This window comes from Synchiropus splendidus, chromosome 14 (genome assembly GCF_027744825.2).
Source record: "Synchiropus splendidus isolate RoL2022-P1 chromosome 14, RoL_Sspl_1.0, whole genome shotgun sequence".
Lineage (NCBI taxonomy): Eukaryota > Metazoa > Chordata > Actinopteri > Syngnathiformes > Callionymidae > Synchiropus > Synchiropus splendidus.
The window spans coordinates 22,517,669-22,539,544 of NC_071347.1; the positions used below are offsets into that span (position 1 = coordinate 22,517,669).

The 21,876-nt window shown below is 48.8% G+C and overlaps 1 protein-coding gene across 3 annotated transcripts in view; it reads right to left on the reverse strand.

The window, feature by feature from the left end:
• Positions 1 to 21,876, reverse strand: part of ntrk3a (neurotrophic tyrosine kinase, receptor, type 3a) — a 94,106-nt gene that overhangs the window by 41,361 nt on the left and 30,869 nt on the right. For all 3 annotated transcript variants that reach the window (XM_053886322.1, XM_053886321.1, XM_053886324.1), the window contains exons 4-5: positions 10,014 to 10,085; positions 232 to 386 (exon numbers count right to left, since the gene is read on the reverse strand). In XM_053886322.1, coding sequence (XP_053742297.1) covers positions 232 to 386; positions 10,014 to 10,085 — 227 coding nt within the window. The remainder of the gene's footprint in view (positions 1 to 231; positions 387 to 10,013; positions 10,086 to 21,876) is intronic.

Here is a 21,876-nt window from a genome sequence, read left to right on the forward strand (position 1 = left end):
AAATACAGCAATGTCATTTTCTATTCTATGAATTCTAGTCTCTTTTTCCTCAGGCACCAAACCTGTTTTTTTCTCCAAGAGAAAACACGTTTTCACGAATGACCTCAGACTACACGGGTTTTGCGCCTCTCTCTGGGACGGATTCTTCACGTCTTGAGACTCCAGGATCTGGCTGCTGTGGAGGAGCGGTGAGAGGGAGCTGCTGCGTACGTCTGCAGTGTTTCCACTCACCACAGTTGCTGATGTTCATGTCCAGCAGCAGCGTCCTCTTGTAGCCCACTGCACAGTAGAGCTGTTGTCCTCTCAGCCCCGCCTCCCCGCGCTGTTGCCATAGCTGCAGCCAGCGGATCTCACAGCCGCAGTCAAACACCACGTCCTCTAGATGACTGCAGACAAAGAGACGGGACCAGAATTCTGCTTCAGTCATCACAGCTCGGCCGGAGAGAGACGCACGGACGTGCCGCTGCTTCAAACAGGCCGCCGCTGACCCAGAACGCCATGAAGCAGGTGCCGCCGCGCTGGGATCAGCCATTGTCAGTTTGAAAATAGGATTGAAAATGTGCCCGAACCACAGTCTCTGCACGGCAGTGGAAACGGGTCACGTGATCCACTTAAGCACAACGGTGTTGACCTGGTTTTCGGCTCCGATGTGAGAGATTTCCCAGCGACACGGGGCGAGAGGCAGCGGTGCCCTGGACTGATCACACATGACTCACTGTGTTGGCTGAGCCACTGGCTGCTCTCCACGGCTCTACTTCCAGTCTCTCCTGGCTGCCTGTCCAGGGTCTCTCCTGCCTCACGCCCCAGGTAGCTGGGCTCGGCTCCAGCGTCCCACGACCCAATGATACTGCTCATACGATACTGTAGTCTTCATTTGGAAAAGCTTGCTTTCATTTTGCCTGGATGGATGAATGGATGGATGAATGGATGGATGGAAGGATGGATGATGGATGGAGGGATGGATGGATGGATGGACGGACGGATGATGGATGGATGGATGGATGGATGGATGGATGGATGGATGGATGGATGGATGGACGGACGGATGATGGATGGATGGATGGATGGATGGATGGATGGATGGATGGATGGATGGATGGATGGATGATGGATGGATGAATGGATGGATGGATGGATGGATGGATGGACGGATGATGGATGGATGATGGATGGATGGATGGATGGAGGGAGGGATGGATGGATGGAAGGATGGATGGATGGACAGGTGGATGATGACAGATGGATGGATGGAAGGATGGATGATGGATGACGGATGGATGGATGGATGGATGACGGATGGATGGATGGATGGATGAATGATGGATGGATGGATGGATGGATGGATGGATGGATGGATGGGTGGAGGGATGGATGGATGGATGGATGGATGGATGGATGGACGGGTGGATGGATGGATGGATGGATGGATGGATGGGTGGATGATGGACGGGTGGATGGATGGATGGATGGATGGATGGGTGGAGGGATGGATGGATGGATGGATGGATGGATGGATGGGTGGATGATGGATGGATGGATGGATGGATGGATGGATGGATGGATGGATGGATGGATGGATGGACGGGTGGATGGATGGATGGATGGATGGGTGGATGATGGACGGGTGGATGGATGGATGGGTGGAGGGATGGATGGATGGATGGATGGATGGATGGATGGATGGGTGGATGATGGACGGGTGGATGGATGGATGGATGGATGGATGGATGGATGGATGGATGGATGGATGGATGGATGGATGGATGGATGGATGGACGGGTGGATGATGACAGATGGATGATGGATGACGGATGGATGGATGGATGACAGATGGATGGATGGATTATCAGAACAACGGCTGAATAAGCCGGAGAAGAGGTGTGAATAAAGGTGTGAAGACTGACACGTCTCTGCGCCGTGAGAGCCAGCTCCAGTCACGTGACCCGGGAGGCTGACAGGCGCCTGGTGGGGACACTAATCAACTTCACTGTAGAGCATTAGCTTTTAACGCCTTGCTCAAGGACGCGAGGGAGCACGGCCGTGTCAGACATTCAATATGGCCGACGCCGGCAGCGTGTTCCGTCCAGGTAATGAGGGCGGTAACTCACCCGCCCTCTTTATGTTATTACACATCACAGTCCAACTTCACTGTCTGAGTCTCTATTGACAAATGTGTAAAGCGCGAATTTCCAAAGACCCAACCGTCCTCTAGCGCCCTGCAGGCCAGCGGTGATGGATGCGGGCGCTCTAGAGAGAGTGTGGCGGGGGGCGGGGGGGGGAGTAATGAAGGTTTGCTGATGGGAACCCCGAGCTGAGCGGGAGCCGCGGCACACGCCACGCAGCCGCACGCTCCGCCCCCGTCCCCGGCCGCCACCGGGAGCCCCGCCGATCGATAGCAGCCAGGTTGTAGCCACAGCTTTGATAAATAGAACAAAGTGGATGTGTCTGCTGCGCTGAGCAGGGGAGGGACGCAGGTCGCGCCGAGAGACAGAGGGAGGGAGAGAGAGAGAGGCCCAAGTTTATTCTGGAAAACTTCACATTTCCAATAACCACACTTTAGCACTTATTGTTTTCTAACCTTTGGACAAATGAGTTTTGTGGCGAGGCGGCGAGATAAATGATGACAACACACACACAAGCACACACACACACACACACTCTAACACATACACACACACACCCCACACACACACACACCTCCACACACACACACACACACTCACACGCCTCCACACACACACACACACACACACACACACACACACACTCACACACCTCCACACACACACACACACTCACACACCTCCACACACACACACACACACTCACACACTCACACACACACCTCCACACACACACACACACTCACACACACACACACACTCACACACCTCCACACACACACACACTCACACACACACACACACACTCACACACCTCCACACACACACACACTCACACACCTCCACACACACACACACACTCACACACCTCCACACACACACACACACACACACACACCTCCACACACACACACACACACACACACACACCTCCACACACACACACACACACACCTCCACACACACACACACACACCTCCACACACACCTCCACACACACACACACACACCTCCACACACACACACACACACACACACACACACCTCCACACACACCTCCACACACACACACACACACCTCCACACACACCTCCACACACACACACACACACCTCCACACACACACACACACACACACACACACACACACTCACACACACACTCACACACACTCACACACACACACACACACACTCACACACACACACACACACACACACACACACCTCCACACACACCTCCACACACACACACACACACACACACACACACAAACACAGACTGGGATAAAAACACCAGGTCACGGCCGTCACTGGTCTGATTTATTAGCATTAGCCGCCACAGCAACACTGCTGTCCGTCACCCAGCAGGAAGCGCAACGTTGCACAAACACTTCAAGCAGTAATAATATTATTCGGCTGGATGTAATAAACCCGCTCCTCTGTTCACTTAAGTGTTCGAGCCACGGAAGAGACGATATCAGCTGCTGCGTCGCTTTAACTGAATCCAAGTCGATGATGTCACCACACCAAGTTTTTTATTATGGGATCAGGATGTTATTGGATCAGAGGATGGATGGATGGAAGGATGGATGGCTGGAAGGAAGGAAGGAAGGAAGGAAGGAAGGAAGGAAGGAAGGATGGATGGATGGATGGATGGATGGATGGATGGATGGATGGATGGATGGATGGATGGATGGATGGATGGATGGATGGATGGATGGAAGGAAGGAAGGAAGGAAGGAAGGAAGGAAGGAAGGAAGGATGGATGGATGGATGGATGGATGGGGCGATCGGAAAGATAAATGGCTGGACGATCAGAATGTTGGACAGACAGATGGATGGATAGATTCATGGGTTGGTGGACACATGTCCAAGGAAGCAGAGATGGATGGATGGACAGTTGGGAAGTGGGCAGGACGGATGGTCAACTGGACAGAGAGATGAACAAATAGATGAACAAACGCATAGATGGATGGATGAACATGGGAAGGAGAGAGAGTGGTGGATGGATGGATAGATGGAGACAGATGGATGGATGGATGGATGGAAGGATGGATGGATGCATGGATGGATGGATGGATGCATGGATGGATGGATGGATGGATGGAGACAGATGGATTACCAAGAGACGGACAGACTAAGAGAAACAAATGTACTGAGGCACAGACAGAGAAAAATGGAGGAATGGACAGAGGGTGAGCAGTGGACGGATGAGTGACGCTGCTGACGGCAGGACGCACAAATGCGTGATGGGTAAGTGGGAGCATGCAGGTAGCATGAGGAGGAGCGCGTCGCAGTGTGAGGTGCGCTCATCCTCCCAGCAGCCGCTCTGCTCCAGGTTCATCTGGAAACATGCAGCAAATGAGACCTGGCTCCTCCGACAGCAAGTGAGCGGCGTGGCCGGCTCACCTGACCAGAGGAGGGCGATGTAAGTGAGGTGGAGATAAGCTCTCATGAATGGCGCCCAGATAACCTCCGGCTCTCATTACCGCTGCAGCACAAGACCCTGGCGGAAGCGCCGCCGCGCGCTCACCCTTGAGCCGCGCCTTCAGACGGAACAAGAAAAAGCTCTCACCAGCAAAACGGCCTCCTTGGTTGAAGCAGGGTTTTCGGCCGTGGACACCAAACAAAGCTGTTCACTTTAATTCATGCAAATAAACTGTTTACTCTTGTATTTTGGCAACAAACACCTTTGTGTTTTTTTTTTAAACTTCACTTTTTACATTATTCTTATTCATTCTTTTTGAGGTCTTTTTCATCCATTCATTTTGAAGTTCACAATTCCTATTTTATATTTTCTAAATTTCCTACAACTGCTGACCGTGGAATATTTCACTTTATATTTAAGACAAGAACAAGTGAATGTGGGTGAAGTTATGGTTTATATTGAAATTTGCCAGTAATATTGTTGCCTTAGACACTGTGAACCATTTCTTCTGGTGACAGTGGAAACAAAATGTGCTGGACACATTTGGGGCATCAGTCTGCCACACAGCTTGGGTCTCAAACGTGTGGCCCGAGGGCCGATCATGGCCCACCGGACAGGTTGTGTGGCCGCCTACTTGAGAGTTGGAGACAGCAAACTGAAGACAACAGAACGATGAATGATGAAATCTGTGATGTGCCGTGTGAAAACACTCAGATCCGTTTGGGATTCTTGGCCTCTGAGGTTTCCTAGCTCCTCTGAAATACTTTCTTCTCCCAGTTTCCCGTCAGCTCGAGTCAGACTCAAGAGGAACGCAGACGGATTGTTGCCCCTTCAGCCCAGAGAACAACCACAAGAGGCTCGCTGTTTACGCCATTTGTCCGATTCTTTCATGGCGAGTCAGCCGTGCCGAGGCTCCACGTGTCCTCAGACCCGAACCCTGCGGCCGGAGTGGATTGCAACACGGGCGCTGACTCACCGCGGCGATTCTTGTCTCGGGATAAATCCACCAAGCATAACATTCAATCACATTCACTTCAAGAAGACTTAAAACTCCATCATCTCAGTCCTGCTGCGAAGCGCCGACCTATTTTGAGGCTGAATACATTGTTGATGGAATGATATCTGGCCAGGAGAGCGCTTTCATCCTGCATCTGTGTGCGTGTGTGTGTCGCACCTAATCGCTGCCTGACCTTTTTTACCGGATGGTTTGCCACAGGACGCTGCGGGCCGGTCTGTCCGCCGTATCCGTGCCAGGAGCGGCAGCTACAAGCCATGAATCAAGCGCCGCCTGACCTTAAGGATTGACGTGCTCAGGAAACGGCTTGACATTTCTCAGATTTGGATGCGACGGCTGCCGCGCTGCCGATACACACGTAAACACGCCGCCGACAAGGAGCCGAGAGGATCTGGGACCACGGCGAAAACCCAGCAGCTCAGACGCTAATGCGGCGGTGAACTGGCAAAAGCTAGTCATATTTGGATGAGGCCACTTTTACACCAAAATACTTAAAAGTTCCCAAATATTGTGATCATGAGAAACATATTCAAGCCGAATACTGACTCCATAGGCATGTGTCCTGGCAGAGCCATACTTGTGGGGACCAATTCTTGACCGAACACTATCCTTCTGAGGACCTCTGTGGGACCCTTTTGCCAAACCCCACATGGTCGAGCCTCATATTTGAGGATTAAAACAGATGAACTGGGTTTGAGCTTGGTTCAGAGCCCTGGTTGTTTTGGATGGCGAGAGGCCGGGGAAAGGGCGATGGCCAGGCGTGGTCCCCACGAGGATGGAGGCACAAGGAGGAGGAGCTGCTCTGCTTCCAAAACTAGAAGTGACTGGGCACAAACAGAGCGGAGCTGAGCCAGTGGAGTGGAGGGCACCTCTGGGCTCCAGCTGCACCACACTGGACCCAGCCTGGACCTGGTCACCCTTTCAGAACCGACACCTCAACCCACGCCGACATATTCAATATGGATCAATATGGATAAAACATATCGGCAGCCATTTGGTCGTTCTTTTAGTGGAGTGCAATTTGAGACTTCTGCACTCTGCTGGTGTTTATTAGAAATATTTCAATCATTAATATTCTTCTTTATTTATTAATTTTCATGGTTATTATTACATTTTTAAATGCAAAGATTTTTGATTTTTTATTGACCATTTTCTTTTTTTTTTATAGTTTTATTCTTTAAAATTCATTTTGTTTTTTTCTGTAATATAAATTGTATTATTTTTAAAAAATCCCAGCTTTTATTGAGAAGATTTGATTTGACTGAACTCTGATCTGTCATAAATAATGACTTTCATGCATTTCTATATTCTTCCTGTTCTCAGTCCTTAATCGTCCTCGTCATGTTTACTTTATTTCTTGAAAATAAACTCTTTACACTTTGTATATTTGCATCAAACACTTCTTTTTCTTTAAGCTTATTATTTACATTCTTCTTATTCACACTTTTTGAGGTCCTTTTATTTATTTATTCATTTTACAGTTCAGAATTTTTCTCTTACATTTTATACATTCCCCACAACTGATGACTGTGTAATGTTTGTCTTGATATTTAAAAAATAAAAAGCTTATGCCAGTGGGGTTATGGGTTACATTTCAATTTACCAGTCACATTTTTGCATTAGACAATTTTAGAACATTTTTACCCACTGAATTACAATACAAAAATCTCAAAAATGATGTATTCAATACGTATCCTCATAAATTCCACTCATGTTTTGAATTGTTCAGTTCTTTATTGTCTATTAGTGACAACTAAATGCTTTAAAATGTTAATCGTTGCTTTATTACGAAACATTCATATTCCAAATGTGACCGAATGGTTCTGTTGAAGGGAAAATAGTCACATTTCAATTCAATTAAAGTAATAGTTTTATTGACTGTATTTAATGTGCTCATTTCAAGCATCAGAATTCATCCAATAAATCACGTTATTTCTGAAGTATTTATACTTTCATTCATCCCCGACTGAGCTGAACATGGAGTCTGAAGACTGTAGTGCTGCCTCAGCACTGAAGGTGGCGCTAGACATTGAGAGAGGAGCGATGTTTTGAAGAGCGATTGGAGTTTATTGCGACCACCTTGAAGAGCAATGACTTCTGCCGGTGAGCCGGAGACGAAGTGCTTATCATCCCTCCCAGAGACTCGTGCGCGGCCACGCCAGTGAAGCGTGCGCGCGCGTGTCTGACGTGGCGCTGTAACTCGACTCTCCCGAAAAACTTGCGGCGAGCACTTATCTGCCGTTAGAAGAGTGGGTGAGTCCACATCCTGACATTTACTGATGGAAATTTTCATTTTTGATGGCATTTGAAAAGGTTGACGGATTCACTCTGACAGTTGGATGAAAAACAGCGAGTTGAGTTAAAGTCTGGAGAGCGACGGTCGCCGGGGCCAGTTATTATTATCTGCTCTCTCATGAAACAGCTCGGCTCTGACAGACTGAGGGCTCTGCTGGGACGGAGCGGCAGGAAGACTAACCCGTGAGTCGTGACTCATCCTGGCGCTTCAACATCAGGAGAGTCGCTTCAGTCAGAGGAGCTGAGTCAGAGCCTACAAGACTCGCAGAGTCATGTACACAGGCGTCCAAATGGCTCTTAGTTCACTCTGACTCAAAGACCCGTGAGTCATGACTCATCCAGGCTCTTCAATATCAGGAGAGTCGCTTCAGTCAGAAGAGCTGAGCCAGAGCCTACAAGACTCGCAGAGTCATGTACACAGGCGTCCAAATGGCTCTTAGTTCACTCTGACTCAAAGACCCGTGAGTCATGACTCATCCTGGCGCTTCAATATCAGGAGAGCCGCTTCAGTCAGAGGAGCTGAGTCAGAGCCTACAAGACTCACAGAGTCATGTACACAGGTGTCCAAATGGATCTCAGATCACTCTGACCCAAAGACCTGTGAGTCATGACTCATCCTGGCGCTTCAATATCAGGAGAGTCGCTTCAGTCAGAGGAGATGAATCAGAGCCTAGAAGATTCACAGAGTCATGTACACAGGCGTCCAAATGGATCTCAGATCACTCTGACCCAAAGACCCCTGAGTCATGAATTGCTTCTTGACTCATCTCGTTGCTTCAATATCATGAGACTCACTTCAGTCAGAGGATCCGAGTCAGAGCCTACAAGACGTCCAAATGGAACTCAGATCACTCCCTCTGGCCCCGGACCCAAACCAGCCACGGTGATGACCCGAAGCGTCGCGCCTCGCTCGCGAAGCTCACTCTTCATGTGATTTAAAACGGAATAAAAGATGACGGCGGAGGTTTACTGTCGCCACTAAACCTTGACGGAGGATTGAATCACATCTGGCCATTTGGCTCTGTGTCGATGAGGCCTTTAAACTCCCCGACTCTGGAGAAGCGGCAGCGACACGGAGAGTAAAACGCTCGGCTGCGTTCTTCAAAAGAGACGTCCGACAGCTGTGGACCGGCCCAGCCAGAGGGGTCGGGCCTGGTGAGGCGGGAGCCGGCCCTGGAGCCGGGTGGAGCCATCACCACGTCTTTAAAAAAAACCTCATTCGTTCTTTGGATGTTCTTCCTGTCATATTATTATACAGTTATTGATATTATTTGATCAAGCACCAATCACAAAATCTCTACTTTATTCTACCATTCCTATTTATGTGCTTGTTTATTACCCTTCCTCAAAAAAAAAAAAGTTTATATAGAAAAAAAAATACAACTCTCCCAAAAATGATGTATTAAATATGTATTCTCATCAACAACACATTCAACTCATGTTTTGTTGTTCATTATCTATCAGTTATAACTAAATGCTTTCAATATGTATTAGTCGTTGTAGCAGTAGCAGTAGCAATAGTAGTCGAAGGATTACAGACATTTATGTTGCTTTATTGCTAAAAAAACATTCATATTCCAAATGTGACCAAATAGTTCTGTTGTAGGGAAAATACTTATATTTAAATTTAAAATGAAAGTAATAGTTTCATTTTATTTATTTATTTTTCATATCTTGGAATTGATTTCAAATATTTCCGACATTCAGCTAAAAAGCCATTAGGTTTCTGAGAAAAACTCATCCTAAAATGAAATATTTCACTGAAAAAAAAAAAAAAACTTGACTAATTATTATTGTTATCATTTGTTCTTCTGACAAATGATACCAAAATAAATGTATTTCATGTTGTTGTCCTGCGTTTCACTTCCGTGTATGAGTGAGGTTTTCCGGCTCATGAGGAGGGGGCCCCGGGGCCACCCCAGAGAGGTGAGGTCTCTCAGTTGAAGGGTGAGCTCTTCAGGTGCAGGCTTCCTTTGTCCAGTTGTCGAGCAGTCAGACACACAAGTGCAAAGCTAAAACCCCCCCGAACATGGAGTCCGGTCATCGTCTCCGGATTCAGACGCGAGCTCACGTCGCAGAAGGAGACGTGGCCAGCAGAGACAACAGTGTAACTGGGACAAGAGCACGGAGAAGAGGAGACGCTGACTCACAGTTCCACCAGCTGCAGGTGTTCAAAGATCCTCCAGGAGAAGGTGGTCAGCAGCCCGTTCTTCGACAGGTTTCTGGAGAGGAGGAGCAAAGGGTTAGAGAGCGGCTCCGGTGCAGAGGCAGAGGCTGGGGCGACCCCTGCTGGGAGGTGACCCGCAGAGGCGGTGTGTTGTGTTGTGTGACAGCGGCTCTCACCAAGCCCGGACCTCAGTGCAAGGTCGAGGCCGAGTTACAGCAGGGGAAGGTTCCACCAGCTGAGAGAAGTCTCCCTCTTTATTTAGCAGCGAGCGGCCTGGGGTGGGGAGGGGTGGTGGTGGGCGGGCGTGTGGGAGTGATCGGAATCTCAAGCAGGTCATAATTGTGCTCCAGATCTCCCGGCTTGTTGTATTAATTAAGACCATGTGGACCATTACGTTCAATTTAACAAATGGGAATCGGACGAGAGCCGCGGCGAGGTGTTATTTCCATGTCACTCAGGAGTGGGCGACTCGCCGAGCGGCGCTGGAAGTGAGAACACCGAGTCACAGCACGACGGGAACTTTAGCAGCGGCAGCGTGGAGATGTATGTTTTTACATGGACAGATGGAAGGATTCACGCCGAGGGCCCCCCACCGAGGGCCCGGAGCGGGGGTCGGCCATGACGCTCTCGCTCCTCAAGCCGCCATTTTATTTTGACATTAGCATCGGAGGCCGGAAGACACTGTGATTGACAGGTAAACAGAAGGTGAAGATCGGTTTTTAAAGGCTCGGTTCTAAAATCTAGCCTTCAAACACGTAAACCGACCAGGGTTTTCCCCGGCACTTTGGCAGCTAGGGGCCTCTACACTATGGTTTTGACCCCCTAAGATGAGACTTCCCGTGTGTTCCCTCCATGTAGTGAAGGGCAACCCACAATGTCCGCGCTCCCGCACCTTCAGACCAGAAGGTGGATAACCCACAATTCCCACCGAGACTGAAAGCTGTGTGGAGGCTTTTCAAGCAGAATGGATGAAGAGTGAGGCCGCAACTCCGCTTCAATTCCTCCACAGTTCTGCTTCTGTTGAGCGCCACCCAGCACCACATTGGAGAGACTGGTTCAGACAGGAAGTTAGCGAAAAGCCCTGTGATTTCATTATATTATGTTGTAGACGTTATTCGCATTTTCTTGTGAAAGAGCAGTGAAAACGTAACTAGCGAACGCAACACAGAAGCAGTCAACAGAGCGCTTGTTTCGTAACAACATGGACGATGAGTCATTCATTTTGGAGCGCGAGCGTCGGCTGATTCTTTAAAACTCTCGTCGTAAACTCTATAAAGACATCGCCTCTTCCATTCCATGAAGTACCGCGGACGAATCTTGTGTCAGTACCCTGCACTTCGCTTCCCCCCGCCAAATGGACACTGAAAACTCAGCTGGAGTTCCGCGATCCCTGCTCTGTACCAGGTGGAAATTCGGGAGAGGGAAAACTCAACAAGAAGCAGAGGCATGAAAGAGAAGCCAATCGCTAACCTAGCGCTGGCTAACGTCACAACTCCCCAAGCTCTGAAGGGTCCGACGGATCCAGAGACGGCAGCGACCACGGTTTTTACCGCTGCGATAGAATTCCAAGGTAGATGAAGCGAAACTCTGCCCACTCCCTCCTGAGGTTGGCAGTAAAACCTGGTTGCAGCGGATCGTGCAGTCAGCTGTGAGCGGATTTTTTGAAAATGGCCGTCCTTTTTACGCGCTAGTTCCCAACGGCATGCGCGGAGTTGAGAGGTCTCGTTTGAGTTACGATTACGTGACACAAAACAGGAGGACTTGGTGCAGGTCAGACTGGCTGATGGAGTCTAACGGAGGGAAGAATTCCTTACAATACGTTTACAATGTAGCCACGAGCAACGGTGTCAGCTGATCTTGCTGACGTCTGTGAGTGCTTCTGCAAATATATGTGTTTTTGAGAACTCCACACAGAGAGCAGAGCAGTTCACTTACTCACCAGTGTGGCAGTCGTGAGCCTCTGGAAACGAAGGGAAGACTTCTGGTGTGTGAAACGCCCATTAAGACGAGGAGCAAGGATGAAAGTGAAACCTCTGACTGAAAGAGTGTCGATGAAGAACCACTCTAATTTCCACAGCCAAGCTTCACCACAGAGGCTATTTATATCCTCTCAGCGTTGCATAACATTCCATGACTGAGTTCCTATTGCACCTAAAAAAAAGTTTTTTGGAACGAGAGAGAGCGACGCATCTGAGCGACTGTTACTGTCCTCGGCTGAAAAAAGAGTGGAGCAGTTTCAGCAACAGAGTGGTTCACCCCTGGGCTCCAGAGACCCTGCAAGGTCCACCATCCTGCAGACAGACGCCCACTCACTCTCGCTTTGTCATCACTTAACCTCTGTCTGTTTTTGGACTGTGGGAGGAAACAAGTGTAACAAGTGAAACCCACACAAGCCCGGGGAGAACAGTCCTCCTGCCAGGCTGCAGCACTGACCACTGCACCACTGCGCCGCCTGCAGCCAGATGCACGGCAAAGTTCCGGATCATTACCGCGGTCCGCTAAATCCAGGGGCGAGCGCCGAGTCGGCATGACGTCGGATCCGGGAAGACTCTGACCCGCGCTTGAGCAGCAGGCGGGGCCTGGTTTACGTAACGCGCCGCCATGTCGTGGCGCGCTTGGCGCCGAAGCGTCCTCAGAAAGCTGCTCATTTGTTGCAAGGCTGCCTCTCGTCTCACAAGCCTTTGTTAAAGGTCAAGCTTGCTACAATGAAGCTGAAAATGACAAGCTAAAAACACACTCTGGCAAAAAAAAAGGGAAGTGAGTCACGGCGGCCGAGGCATGTGTGCGGCTCCCCGAGTGTTTACAGGTGTGTGGGTGAAACCGTGTGAGAATCCCACACAGCGGGAAGGTCACACACACGGTGTAGGTGTGCTGCATGAAGGCTTGTTTCCATTGTTTGACTTCTGCAGCGGCTGCTGTGCATATTAATCAGGACGTGTCTCCTCCAGCTGCAGTCAGATACATGAGACGGTGTCGAGAGAGCAGGAGAACACAGCCGTCAGTCGACTCTCAACGCCTCCCATCAAACTTCAGTGACAGCGGCGGGAAAGAATAGCTTCAAAAACACGACATCCAGAGCAGAAAACAAACATGACGGTGCACACAACGCAGGAGAGAAGCTCTGCCTGCCACAACAACCAAAGCAGTCACGAACTGAAGACGCGCGGCAACGCAGGCCCACAAACCTCGCTGGGAGCAGGGTCACATGACGCCTGAGCTAAAATCCACACTCAGAAGACAGCGGACAAAACCAAATGAATGGCGTGTCACCCAAAGATTTCCACTCCAAAATCCGTCTCATCTATTTTTGCCCTATTTTCTTATCATCGGTCAATTACTAATCTCATTTTTTTAATCCATTTTGACATTTTTGGTGACTCTTCCAGGGTGTAGAACTCATTTTTGACATTTCCAAAGGACCATGAGGCAGGCAAACCCATGTTTTTGAGGAGTATCTCCAGTAGGCCTGATCTCTCTTCTAATAATTCTTGCACAAATCAATGAGAAATTCTCCAAATAATAATTCTACAGACAGACTAACTGGGAACACTCTTTCAAAAAACCAACCTCCAGGTCTCAAAAAGAGGAGTGGAAAACACACCATTCCGTGAACATCACATATATGGCTACAAGGTTTGGTTTTGCGCACTATTTTCTGAGTGTTGGTTTTAGTTAAGGAGACCTGTGCACGTTTGTCCGGGAACTGAACAGCTGTGGGAGAGAAGACGTGACCAGCTGGTTAAAGCAGACGATATTATCTTCACGTGAGCAACCGTTAGCATGGTTGCTAATAAGATCGGGGCTCACCAGTGACATAAAGCACCGCATTTCTAGTGCTCTTCAGCTACAAAGACACTTGAATATTTCATTTTATTCAGAAACGTAGGAGTTTAATCCAGAAATCTGCTGGAGGAAGTGTGTTTGGCGACGGTGTTGAAACGTCGATCCAAAGCGCTGATTCTGGACTGCTGAAGTTAAACTGCTATAAATCCCGGACTATAGAGAGCACAGGAGGTGCAGTGGTGCTGTCTGCACCGTAGGAAAATGCATGAGGATCACTTCTAAACTGGTTTGGAGAACGGGCTCCAGCATGGAGACTGACTCGTGAAACCAACTGGGCAATGTTCTGGACTGGAATCATCAACGCCTCACATCTTTTATTGACATTAAAGCGCTCAAAATGCGCTGTTTTCACCCACGTGTCCCAAGTTCTGACACCACAGCTGGTGTCAGCTGCTGCTTCTTGTCTGCGCTCCTCCAGGAAATCGGCTCTGTGGGCGGAGCTGCCGACACGCTGGGGACAACGGCGCATTTTGAGCGCTTTTAGCTCAATATAACGTCTGTTATTTCATCAGTTTGATGTGACATGGTTCAGTGTTTTGGCAGCATGACGCTCTTTAGCCTGGAAAAATCCAGATATCAGCCACATCGAAGTATAAACCGCAGGGTTCATGCTACTAGAAAAAAGTAGCAGCTTGTAGTCTGGAAATTACAGTAGTTGGTCAGTCAAACGATAGCTATCTAGCGAGTTCTGCAATGGCTGCTCACGACCTGTCAGCTCCACGTCCTACTCACTCCTCTGACGGCAGAGCACACAGCGCCACCCCTGGCCACAGGGGTGAATTACTGGTGCAGGTCTCTCTCCACTGCATGTAAACCCGGGAGAACACGACGCAGTCGGACTCGGCGGCTTAATGGAGCTGTTGCCTGGGCACTGGAGGATGAACGCACAAATGCTGATGCAATTTAACAATCTTTACACCCACAAAAATGAACAAGGCATTCACTCGAGGAAATATCACAACATGCACGCTGATGTATAAACGTGAGGGGGGAAACACACCAGAGACCCGCGGCCAGGAACAACCCTGGAGCAAGAAACAGCCAAAAGAACACCACTTGCACGGAGGAAAATCAACCCTCTTTCCAGCAAACACACACTCCACCTTACAAAACACACACAACGCCTGCTGGATAACATGATTTGTGCAGTGAACTCAATGTAATCCTATTGCAAAAATACCACAGCCCCAACAGCAAGACACAAGTTCTGAGCGAAACAAATTGTAACTCCGACACCACAACACCTGACGTTTACAACACACATTTCCACAGATAAAACACATGAAAAGCTAAAACAGAAAACCCAGGCAAGAACACAACTGTGCTGGCAAAACTGCAGTTAACGACGAAGCAAAAGACTCCCAATAAATGTAGTAAAAACACAAAAAACTCAGACGCAACAGTTATGCAGCAGGAGCACGACTTCTTCAGACTACCCTTGTAACAACCACTGTTGGGTTTTTTTTAAGAGTCTCGGTCCTAGACTGGACGGACTCTGGTTTTCTATACTTGGTAAAAGAAGGATTCTAGCTTTTTGTTCAGTTTTATTGTATTTTTTTCTTTGATATTTACCAGGAGTCTCATACTGATGGATCATTTGTGCATCAGTTTGCGACTCCTTATATAAACTGTCCTGGTCTCCACCTCCAAAGAATCTCGGTCTTGTCTCGGTCTCGATCCTCTCCAGTCTCTCAATGACTTGGTCTCGGTTGGTGCGGTCTCGCAACACAACAATAAAAGACATGACACAAAAAGAAAAACAAACCTGTGGAATTAAAAAATGAACACTGGCCAATAAAATGTAAAACACAACTCTAACTGGAAAAGAAAACAACACTCACAATAGACAGCCCCCAGCGCATGCACTCAGGTGGCAAAAACCTAAAGTTCAAAACAGCTATAAACCTGAGGCCAGCAGGAAAAACACCCGAGAATCCTCCACCAACCCAGACTGACTGGGAAGGAAAGAGCCCGAGCTGCGACAGGGATCTGCACAGACGTGTAATTAAAGTCAGCAGCCATTGAACGGGTGTCGGCGGCGGCAGCAGCAGCAGCCTTGGTGGCGCCTCGTGAGTTCCGCGGTGATTCTTCCCACTCGGAGCGAAATAACCGACACCTGTGCCGTGCGTCTGCCGTGACTCTCCGTCCTCTGGCTGCACATCACAGGGCCTGTGTTGACTTAATGGGCCGCGGTCACCCGGGAGGGAAGTGATCTGCATGACAATGGCAACCGGGACGCCATTGTCATGCGCCTGCAGATGTTGTTGGACGTCGGCGGAATCAGAGCGCGGCCTTTACGGGTCGGCGGCGGGAAATTACTCTATTAAACCTCACATCATAAGAGAGCTCCTTATTACAGACACGCTTTATAGCAGTGATGCTTAAGCATAGGGCCGAGGCCCGAGGTTGGGCCGCCAGCGCCCCCTGCAGGGCCGCTAGAAGCTTACGCTTTCACACCTCTGCTCCGTTTTAATACACTTGTCACATATGGTGGCAGTAGTGAGGCAGTGAATCCACTTGACAGCTGCACATTTGTGATGGTTACCAGCTATGAAGAAGAAAAACGATAAAGAAATGATGGCGCCCGCAACAGCAGTTCTGAATATTAAGTTTATGGTGATACTTTCGTTGACACTTTGCTTATCTTTATTTATGAAAAATATATGGTTTATTGTATTTAGACGTTGTTGTCTTATATTAATTTTAGTCAGAATTGTATTTACGACGTACCGTTTTTTCCAATTTTCTCAACAGTTTGCATCAAGTGTATTTTTTTTCTTTTGTGAATTTGTTGAACGTGACTTGCACCTGCTTCTGCTGCTGTCACTTCACACGGTTTTGGCTTGTTCACATGTACATGGTTATTGAACACAAATGAAATCACAGTCATGTTGTTTTGGAGTTCCAGTTGTTTTGGAAAAGGTGGGCGGCGAGATGAAGAAGAACCCCTGCTTTATACGGTGCGCGGCTGACTCCCACCAAAACTGCGGGAGAACATGTCTCTCCTCCTCCGTCCCTGGAGACACTGAGGTACAGTTTCATTTCCTATTTTCAAGTGTTGCCAGAGACAGAAGAAGAAAACTGTTTTCACACTTCTGAGGAACCACGCCGACACCAGCGTTGTTCTTGGCTGTCGGCGCCGACACATTAGCGGTCTGTCACAGGGAATGAAACAGGAGGAGGCACCAAAGGGGCCGCGCCGGCAGAGAACACAGAGACGCTGATCAGATGAGCTTGTTAGATCGCGATCCTCGACAAACTGAGGCCACGTTTTCAGTCGCCGGCTCGACATTCAGATTGTTTTCAATTACATTTCTATTAAGGCTAACGTCTGCTTCTGTGCGCCACCCAACCCAAGTCCCACACCATCTGCTGAGCGGCGCCTCCTGGAAGGAAGGAGACGTCTCCAAGATGAGCTGGCTTCTCTGGGAGGGGCAGCAGCCCACTTCAGGACAGAGGACTGTCTCAGCCGTGAGGAAAGAGCTGAGCCAGAAGACAGAGCTCCGCGTTTCTTACAACCGTTTGTGGTCAGAGCAGAACTCAAACCCTCAGAAGGACCATTCAATGTCCCTCCTTGATTTCAGACTTTTTAATGATAAAAAATGACTGATTTTGCGGCGGGTTTCTTTTAAATAACAGATAAAGTTGTGATCATTTATGGTTCAGGAACAACATGACAGCAAATAAGGAGCTCTGCAAATAAGCTAATAAAAAACAAGTCCGTTTTTTTTTCTTCAGCCTGCAATGATCTGAACCAAATATGCAAAATATTTTCTAAATAAATACATGTAGAGGCTAAATAAAAACGATGCTAAAATAAGTCCATCTTTTTGATGATGATGTTCCGTGAGTAGTTTAGTGTGTAGTGAGCGCTGGTTGTTTTGTCCCGGAGCCTGACGGAGGTCTGGATGGGGGCGGAGTCTGAGAGGTAAAGGTGTGTGTGAGTGGCTCAGTCAAACAGTAGCTGCTGATCTGTTCCACAGGGTCAGAAACAGCCTGGTGAGAAATGGATCTGGAGGTCGGCCATCTTAGTTTAGGTCTGCCCCGTATCGTGTTACCGTGACGCTGTACTAGTGAGTTCTGCTTTTTACGTCCCTCTAGTCTACATTTCAGCTATGGGAATGTAGACATTTGGGAATGGATTCGGGATCCTTCGCGTCCAAATCGCGGCCCTTGGCGGCCAGATATGTGTGAGACTCAAGAGAGTGGTGGAAATGGCGGGAAAGTCGTTGGACAAAGTTGCAGCACCTCTCAGAACTGGCGGGGATCGGTTGGAGTTGCGTCCTCTTTTGTAGGGGCTGCTCAACCTTAGCCCTCTCCACCTGCTATAGCCCGAACAACCACCCGAACTCAGGTCAGGATTAACCCCAGTCCAGGCAGAGATTCATGTTCACTGTCGAGGAGTTGCAACAACCATTCAACGCCTTTTCAGAATCTTTCAAAACCATAGCAAGAAAGCCTTGGAAACATGGCTTGTGCGGCTACACTCAGGAAACACTAAGTAAAAGTGTGTTTTTGCAATAAATTGCAGAGGAAGCGGCGGAGCGTGCTCGCCGCGCTATACACTCCATCAAACGTACAGCCCTGAGTTTCCATGGCGACACTCAAGCTATTATTTTAAGGCTTCAGAAATGGATGTTTGAAAGAGATCTTCTCACAAATGGAACGCTGCGGCGGCATCATTTGTCACGTCTCTCTGCTGCTGGTGATTTTAACATTAGCAAGGAGATAATTGCTTTGGCCCAGATCTGGTCGTTCCACTCACATTTGTCCAGCGTGGACCGAGGACCGGCGCTCAGTCTTTATGCCTCCACTCATATTGATCACCTGTGGAAGCCATTATATAAAGCGGTTACATCATGACTTGGGCCATTAGCAAGTGTTCTGGAAAACCCACATCGGGGAGCTGGAAGCGAAATGACTTCATAAAAATGTCGCGTCCAAGCCAAAACATCCACTTTCGCTCGGCCCCTGGTGGAGTTGAATGTCCGAACTTCCCCCCAACACTGTTTCGGCAGCGAGCGCCTCCGCACAGCTACAGTTGTACAGTCCTCGGTAATTCTGTCCGATCAAACAAACAAAGCCGTCACAACCATCTGTTAGCGCCTCCATCCTGGATCTCCCTCCAACTATAAATATCCCAGTGAATTCAGTCGTACATAATTCATTCTGCCATCTGCAAGAACATTCAGACGGCCATGAAACTGGTCACCCATACCTTCCAACTGCCGTGGCTACTTAGCACCCATAATGCTGGGATTATTCAATTGACCAGGCGTCAGCTAATCCATCCGTCCACTCGAGCTTTCATTTGTTCACTGCATCCATCAAGCCATTCACCTATTCAAGTATGGATCAGCAACACCTCCCTCTCCCCTGAAACTCTCCGGCTCCTCTGAGAGACGTCATCTCCCCGGCGTGTCCTGGCTCTGCCCCGGGGCCTCCACAGCACAGCTGGAGCAGGAGACATCCTCATCACGTCTTTTCTTGGAGAATTACTGGCTCTGCCCCGAGTCTCTGCCGGACCACTGAGCTTCTCTCTCTAACTCTCTGGGTCACTCCAAAGCTGGTGACCACAGTTGAGAGGAGAAAGCCAGCAGCCAGTGGACAGCTCTGTCTTCTGGCTCAGCTCTTTCTTCACCACATGACTGAAGCTTCACCTCCTCCACCTGGGGACCTTAACCTTTCCAACCGTGGTTTTGGACTTAGTCATCCATCCAATCCCCTAGTCATCATCTTTTCATCCAGATCTCCAAACCCATTCATTCATTCATTCATTTTCAACTATGATTCATCTCTATTTTTCACCTCATCAACTGTGCATTCACAGACCCATCCATCCATCCACCCAACCAAACCTTGATCTATTCATTCACAGGTGTGTCACACTTCCATTCATCACTTCACCCAGTCATCTGCCTCTCCACTCAAGTTTTGACCCGCCCCTCCACACATCCATCCATTCATCCACCAGGTCTTACTCTTCATCAGTTCCTTCTATTCATCGAGCAGAATCAGGAGAAACCTTTCATTCATCCAGAGATCAATCCATGTGCACGTCCTTCATCCAGGGATCAATCCATGGAGCGATTCATCAGCTCATAGATCCATGGACAGGCCCAACCATCAGGTAAGACATACCCTTATTCATCCATTCATCCACTGACTCATCACGTGTTCGATGCACCGGTCCACCCAGCCCTTCCCCCATCCAGAAGAGATGATTCGTCCAGGAAGCAATCGAAAGACAAAAGCGGCCCTCTATTTTTAGATCTCAGGTCCAGGTTCAGATTCAGATCCATTCCGAACCGGCGCTTGACAAAGGGCCCCGCTCCAGTTTACTCCAGGAAGAAGGGATTAAGTCCTGGTCACGGTGTGAGGGATGGTGCCGCTAGCAACAAGGCTAACCCGCGGCGCTTACAGACATACATTCCCGGGATCACATTTTCTTTGTGTTTCTGAGTCACGCAGATTGATGTTCCCCTCCGCTTACCTTTCCCGCTGGCTGGGGTAACATTTGTCACGGCCGCGCTCATGTTTAAGTAAGTCAGTCGCGTTCAAGGTGAGCGGGCCCATAAAGCCGGGCTTAATCTTCCGATTCCGTGGTGCGGATGAGCCTTAATGGAGCGCCGGCGTTATTATATAGGAGGCACCTCCAGTCAAGGATGCTGCTGTAGACCCGTCCCCGCTGTTCTGCTTTCATGTGGCTGGATGTGGAGAGGTTCCCCGCTAACATCTTTATGGGTTTAAGTTGTTGTTCCCACGGCTTACGGAAATCCCTACAAACAAGCTCAAACAAGTCGACGTGTGATCCGCTCGCTCCGAGGACGGCGTTCCGTTGAGAGGTATCACAGAGGCACAGATCCTTGGTCCACCGCAGGACGTGGAGACTCCAGCCGTCCTCAGCCCTGACTCTTGTTTTCAGACTGGAGGAGACGGAGGCCCACATGAGGAGCTCGGGTAACAATGGGTTGGAGCGGATCTGGCCAAGGAGGGGCGGCGACGGCGACCTGCGGCCCTCAGCCTGCACTCCCCCCGCCCGAAAGAGGTCAGCGCCAACTGGGCATGTCGCTGCGTCCTGCAGTTCCGAGCTGCGACTAGTTTCTGATGTGATGTTGGACTTTCTTCAGGCTTTATTTCCCACTCACCCGCCGTTTGAACCCATTTCAGTGAAGCTTCACTATGTTGTTGATTTTTTTCTTTTCTGGAAATTATTTAGTATTTTTATTGACATTTTATTTGAAATGTATTTTATTCTAAAATATTTTTTCATTTTTCTGCATCGATATTTCTTGCCCTAGATATTTAGGACTAAATCAAATTGTTCCGTTTGTTCGCAAAACGCTACAAACCTTTTTATGGCCCAGTAATCGTCGCATACTTGGCTCGATGATCAAATAGGGGGAATAAAGGAGTTATAAATTGACACTGACCGATCCGTCCGTTTTTAAATGGATTACACCAAGTTACAGAATATGTGTACATAATTCATATTTACTGTCATTTGTATTTATTAGAATACATTATCAGGCTTTTTTGAAACTCAACAAAAGCCTCTTAGAGATGGTGTTTCAAATGTAAACAACCTTCTCATTTAATTTAAACTAAAGGACCTTTTTGCAGATGTAAAATTAAATCATATGAATCATTTTAAGTACATATTTAAGCATCCATCTTGCGCAGGGGCAGCAGCTTCAGAAGCAGCGTCTCCTGGGCAACATCCACCAGCTCTGACTGGAGGATCCCGAGACGCTCCCAGACCAGTGCTGAGGTCGACCCCTGGTCCTCCTCCCAGCTGGCCCTGCCTGAAACACCTCCACAGGGAGGCCTCCAGGGGGCGTCCTCATGAGGCACCCGAACCACCTGAACTGGAGAAGCAGAGGCTCTACTCCGAGTCTCCCCCGAGTGACAGACTCCTCACTCCTCACCTTAAATGGATTATGGAGGCACCTGAACCACCTGAAGTGGAGAAGCAGAGGCTTTACTCCGAGTCCTCTCCGAGT